General features: G+C 38.5%; 1 protein-coding gene across 1 annotated transcript in view; it reads left to right on the forward strand.

Moving 5' to 3' along the window:
• CRB1 (crumbs 1, cell polarity complex component) overlaps positions 1-6,831 on the forward strand; it is a 100,024-nt gene that overhangs the window by 55,920 nt on the left and 37,273 nt on the right. Inside the window, exon 6 of the mRNA XM_017832918.1 lies at positions 3,429-4,382. Coding sequence (XP_017688407.1) covers positions 3,429-4,382 — 954 coding nt within the window. The remainder of the gene's footprint in view (positions 1-3,428; positions 4,383-6,831) is intronic.

Raw genomic sequence — 6,831 nt, forward strand, 5'->3', positions numbered from 1 at the left:
CAGTTCTATAAATATTGACTAATCCTTTTATCTAGAGTGCTTTTATCTTGAGTGACAGTGGTCTTTGCTCATACAGCAATTGCCAGATAACAAGTGATATCAACACTGCTTGCAAGAACAGCTATTTATTTTTGATATGAAAAAAATCACTTATTATTTGTCTTTTGGTGTGACCTATATTTGTGTTTGTGCTAATCTTATTATGAAATAGTAAGCCTATATATATGTGTGTATACATTTGTGTATATATATACACAACCTGCTAAAAAAACTACTTTGCAACATATTTTTAGTATCATTACTTAAAAAATAAGCACTGAAATGCTTCTGAAATTACATGCATTTAAGTGGCTCTGTGAGTCACTTTGCATTTAATTATTCATTCATAATATTGATTTTGCATAGGCAAGGAATATATAATAATAAGTGTACCTCCTCATAAAGCCCATTTTATTTCTTTGTTGGACATTGATTTTTTTTTTTTGGTCAAATTTGTTATCTAAAATTGAAAACAGAAATATATATTATTTCCAAAAGAATTTAGCACTCTCATGAAATAAATTCATTCATTTTATATCTAATCTGATGAAGTAGAGAAAAATACAGACACTAAAACTTTATTGTAAAGTTGGATTCAGTTTATGGATCTGTATCATCCTTTCCAGAGGCAAGTAACTATTGCAAAGTGTGACTGAGATCACAAGTTACAAAGCAAAGGGCATGTCTGGCAGGTGCTATGGGATAATAAACTAATACACAGAGAGTCATCAAACATTACTGAAAATGCAACAGCTAAGGACCCAGCCATTCACCGTGCTGATTTTTTTATGAAAGGTTTAATAGGGCATCTCAGTCTATAAATCCTTAAGCACAGTCTGTCCACTCCGAAGCTCTACGACAAGGCTAAGTACAACCCTGATCCAACTGCTTGTAGGTTGGACTACTTTTTATCTCTGACACAAAAACCCAAAGAAACCTGCATTTTTACAGCCATCATATTAAGATTGAGTTGTATAAAAGACCTCAGGACACATTGTCCTCAATGTCAAAGCAGAGAAGGGAGCAATATCGGGCAGGAGATGTACTAAAACATTGACCAAAACGGGAAACAGCTCACAGTAACTTCACTTTTTATATAGTAGAATAGCAAAAGCAGGACAAGTCGCTAACACTGAAATTGCCACAAACTGGACAAAGCAGACATTGTTCTGGCCCCCAGTCAGAATGGTTTGGGAAGTGCACTTCACTTTGAGGAAGTCAGAGCCAATGAGTCATATTTCTGCCAGATGCCACTACACATTAAGGTATACATAGACATCTCACATTGGAATAAAGATGAGCCTGGCTGGAAAACAGAGAGAGAATGCTGCTGTAAAACCTCACTGCCAGACCAGGGAGATAGCACTAGCTGTGTTTGATAATATGAAGCTTCAAGTGGGAAGTCTTCTAATTGAAGACTGGTAAGTGAGCTGATCATGCTTTTATGTACATGCTCTGACCACTTCACTCTGGCTAATCTTTTAAGCAAATCTCACCCAGTTCTCAGTTCCCTTCTGTCTCTCCTGTAACTTACCACTCTCCAAGATGGGTCTAGTTACAACTGTGATTGAGTAAAGTGGACAGGCAAGGAATTAGCCCGAGTAACTACACTTACCCACTGCTATATGAAGCAATTCATTGTGGCTGAATGCTGCTCTGTAATTTTCCATGAAAAATGGCTGTATTTTGCTGTAAAGATAAAGGTTGATGTGAATTTGTACATAAAGCTAGGTGTGGTGCCTGGTACACCTAGCTGCAACTCTGAGTCTCAGCATTTCTCATTATCTGCTTTACAGGCACCAGTTTTGCTGTTGGGATGGATGAAATTTTATCTATTTACTTTGTGCTGATGATACTAGTTTTAAAACTAATTGCAAAGTATTTCTTTTTTCTCTAAAATAACTATGAAGGGAAGTGGAAATACTAAGAGCTGCCCTTAGCATGAGTTATCAAAAAAGTATTTGGATATTTTGACTGCTTCAAAGAGAGATAAGGAATAGATTTTCCCTGATTTATTGCATACATATCAGTCCCTTGATTGCTCAAGGGAGAAGTTACTGTAATTACCACTTTACTGATGAACAACAGTGCAGAGGGGTAAACAGATTAGTTTTACAAGAGGAACAGATTTGTTTTTCTTTGTGAAATGTGATCCAGCAGACCTACTTAGGTCAAATCTATCAAATTACAGAGTAGTTAAGATGAGGAGCTCTCCTTTCACCAGATATACCAGAAGCCAAACATTATATAGAAGAAGAAATATGAGTCTGTATTGCCAATCTTCTACAGAAGTGCTCTCATCACCTATCAAACCCTTAGACACTTGAAAATAATATTCCTTTCATCTTTTCTTACTTTATATTATATATAAAGGAGAGGTTAAAAAGCTCCACTGCAGATACATGGTACCAGGAATATTCTGCTTGGACATACAGGTTCCAACTCCCCTAACAGCTTTTCTCAAATCCTCACATCCCAAGTGAACTCTCCTCAAAGCAAGAGCATGGCTGACAGAGCAGAAGTCACTGCTGTCTTATATTTGGAAGACCTGAGATCCATGGGTCATTTGTTAGCCACTGCAGTACTTGCCTAACCCTGAAATGTGGCTCCTGCCCACTCAGTGTGGGTGGGGTACATCCCACTACATCTTACCCAGGCCATCAGTAGGTTTAAGCACTTTGGATTTCTAATTAACACACTGTGCATCTCCCTGCTCACACTGGGAATTTTGTTTTTCAAACAGCCAGCTGGCTGTACATACATTTACAGGCATCTTCACCCACTTTTCAGTCTGACCCACCATATCATATATCACTTGTAAGTCCTGTGACTCTCACTTAAAGATTGTTGCTCCAAGATGTTTCATATGGGACCAGGAACACTAGCCTGTAATTCCTATACTGTTTGAATGAACATGAAAAAGAGGGAAAGACCAGCAGATCATACTCCAGCTCATCAGCATACTATATAATGGATAGGAATTAAGCAACAATTCTTGGCTTTTTGTATGTGATAAATAATTCAGTTCCTCACAAAGCATTCTAAATTTCTACCTCAGGAAATGTGGGAAACAATTTCTTGATCGCATCTGATGACGTCTATCTTAATTTCATCACATTATCCATATCAAAACTATCCATTTGTTTGGTTCTTTTCTCCAAAGTGTGATTATCAAATAAGGTGTTTATATAACACTCTGCACAAGGAAACCATGACAAATGAATGTAATTTTATATTTAACATATGATATACTTGTCAGACAATCACCTATTTTATCAAGGCATTCCTCTCTAATAAAAAATAATTTAATAAAACACATGATATTAAAAGAGTTATTCTGGGCTTCGGTTATTCAAACCAGAGTGCCTAATTCTTTGTTTATTCTTCAGGTACTCACTGTGATGAAGACATCAATGAATGTTACATGAACCCTTGCCAAAATGGTGGAATCTGTGAGAATTTTCCTGGGAATTACACTTGCCATTGCCCACCTGCAGACAAAGAAGGAATTTTTTACGGTGGCTGGAACTGTACAGAAGTTCTTCATGGCTGTACTGATCATCAATGCCAAAACAACGGAATCTGCATCCCACATTTAAAAAATGGCCAACACGGATTCAGCTGCATATGCTCACCTGGGTATACTGGAATACACTGTGAAACCATAACCACATTTTCTTTTCAAGGAAACAGTTTCCTTTTGTTGAAGAATCCCCTGACCCATAAAAAGGATTTTTTCTATAACATAAACCTGAGGTTTCAAACTGTGCAACCCACAGCTTTTCTGTTTTACCGAGGGGAGAAAAGTACGTTTGCAAAGCTGGAATTACTGAATGGCTACTTACACTTATCTGTGCAAGTCAATAATCAGCCACAGGCTCTTTTGCATATTCCACATAATGTCAGTGATGGAGAATGGCATTCAGTGGAGGTAACCTTGGCAAGAGCTGTTATTCTAAATTTGCTTGACAGCTCTTGTGTAGAATCCTGTCTCAATAAAACGTCTGCTAAGATAGATAGCAATCCTGTGATGCTTGCATTTCAGAGCACGTTTCTGGGCAGCTTACCAGTGGGGAACGTTAGCAGCAACTCTCTGCTTAACACCTATAATATACATTCTGCACCTTCATTTGTAGGCTGTCTTCAGGATATTGAAATAGACTTGAACGTTATTACTCCAGAGAACGTATCATCTGAGTCATCTTTAAATGTCAGGATAGGATGTGCTAAAAAGGACTGGTGTGACACCCACCCTTGTCAAAACAGGGGACGCTGCACCAACCTGTGGCTGAGCTACCACTGCGATTGCTACCGGCCATACACAGGGCCAGACTGTGCAACAGGTAAGGGAGTGCTGCTGGCATTTGTGTTTTAAGTGGATGCTGAAACTGTTTACCTGGCGATGAAATGGCATGACCCTTAGGATCTCCAGAGCTTAATGTCAGCTGGTAAGAAAGTGCAAGAGGTTAGTAGTAGCACACCTTTGCTATTCTCTAGTTGCTTTCCCGGGAAGGCTGCTTTTCAGCCTGACAAAAAAAGTCAGGCTAAAGTGGTGGATTCCACTCATCTTGTTTTAAAATCTTCCTAGTGGTCTTAGCACTCCATAAACTCTGAAAAACTGTAGTTCACTGGAGGTTATCCATGCTGAGTAAAATTTAGAAAGCAACCAAGTCAATTGGAGTTTAAGACTTATTTTCAAAGCATTCTTTGAAAATTTTATCCTCAAGCTCTCTAGGCTTTTATAAAGAGACCCATTTAAGGCAATGAAAGGCAAGCAAAAGTACTGCAAGTTAAAAAAAAGATTCCAATTTTAAAAAAATAATGAGATTATACTATTAGCTTAATCTGATTAGCCCAAGGAGCAGGCAGAGCTTCAGTGGCTGGAGACAGGGACCATTCATCTCTCAGTTGTCCTAAGACAGTGCTGGACAATCACTAGTGCAGGCAGCAGTTCCCAGGAAGCTGGATGGGGACCAGAGGGAAACGTGTCCCTGTGTGAGGGAACAGAAGAGCACATCTCAGCAAACAGCCTCTGTGGCAGTGATGGGCAGGAATACAAAAGCTGTAGATGCCTGTAACACTTTCCCTGCTACAAATGATCTTTCCAAGTGCAGGCTGAGGCAAAGTGGAAGGACAACAGGAGGTCCCTGCCCAACTCTCTGCCTATACTGCATCTGGTGGGTGAAGCCCCCCGGAGCTCTAAACACAGCAACTCTCAGGAACATTTTTGGGTGAACTCTGCAATTCTTCCTCAGATAAAGTTTTAGGAATTTCAAACAAGCGGTTTTGTTTAAGAAAATTGCACAGGACTCTTCCATGAAGCACCCTTGCTGCTGCTCCCCTCTGTCCCCTTACTAACCATCCACACATGGTCAACAGGGCAGTGTTTAGGGAGCAGGAAATACATACATGTACATACACGTATACACACATACGTATATTTACGTAGATATATTTGCCAAGTGGGCTGGAAAAAATTAAGCACAACAGCAGTGCCATGGTCAGATTGGAATGGACAGATCCTAAACTGGTGTAAACTGGCACGGCTGCGGTGCCGCCAGGGAAGCTACACTGATTTACATCAGCTGAACAACTGGCCTCAGGGGCTTATTGAATGCATTGCTGCAGAAAGCTGTGGCTCCAAATACATTTCAAAATGTTTAAATACAATTTCATTTTGTCTGCTATACCTAATACTTATCAATACCTTTCAATAGTTTTTCTTTTTGGCTTTATTGCAAAATGACGAAGTCTGAGAGGTAATTGTAACAGACTTCTTTGAAGTCTAGCTGTAATTTATCCAAAGATTTGGAAGGCAACTTTGGAGTATAGGACAACATCTGGTAAATATGTTTGCCTCCTTATATGAAGCAAAATTAAAACCAGTCAGGGCCAGGAGCGGCTTATACTGGCATTAGAACTGTTGAGAATGGTTAGAAAGCAATGCTTTTTTTTTTTTTCCTGCTGACCACAATATTCGTTGCTAATCATGGCACTGTGCCATTTTGATACATAGGTTCTAGATATATGCCATATTTAAAAGACTGTGGCAGGTTTCTTAAAAGGCAGAGTGGGAGAGACTTGTGGTAAAGGATAACATAAGAAATGCTGGTGTCTTTCTGAAGAAAAGTTGCTGCCAAGTATTTAATTGACAAGAGGCAATATTTTCTCTACATATACAAAATAACAAACAGATGTTGACTCATTTTGATCAGCATCCAGATGTTGTGACCCAAGAGGTTAATATTGACCAAGGTGATGCCAGTCATCTCATCAAACAGATCAGATTGATGATATATGTGTATATTTATAAATAGAGAGAAATGTAACAAAGTCATTGTAAACACGAAATACCTTTTTGAAGATTAATGGTTCTTTCTAATATTGCAGTTGTGGAATCCCCATTCCAGCAGAAATTTTGTTTTTACCCTCATGAAAAAATGTTTCAGTCTCTGGTACCCCCTTACAGAGAACATATAAACTGACTTAATGCCTCAAAACACCAATTTCAACATGTATTTATTTCTACATAGAAGAGTTTTAATAAGTAGATGTAGATACATAGGAAATGTTATTAATAGAAATAAACTAGTTCAAATTTAATTATGAAATTGTCTGTTTAGGAACAAGTTAGGATTTATTCCTGTTGCTAAATAATATGATCATACTACATAGTAGTGCAGTGTGGTCATTAAGGGTCTGTCAGGGGCTTCACAGTCAGTCCCTATTTTCATTGGATTTTTTAATGTAGTCATAATAAAAAGTAGTGCTTCAGGCAGAAAGTTGGCCTAT

Source organism: Lepidothrix coronata, unplaced genomic scaffold (genome assembly GCF_001604755.1).
Source record: "Lepidothrix coronata isolate B3197 unplaced genomic scaffold, Lepidothrix_coronata-1.0 Scaffold209, whole genome shotgun sequence".
Classification (NCBI taxonomy): domain Eukaryota; kingdom Metazoa; phylum Chordata; class Aves; order Passeriformes; family Pipridae; genus Lepidothrix; species Lepidothrix coronata.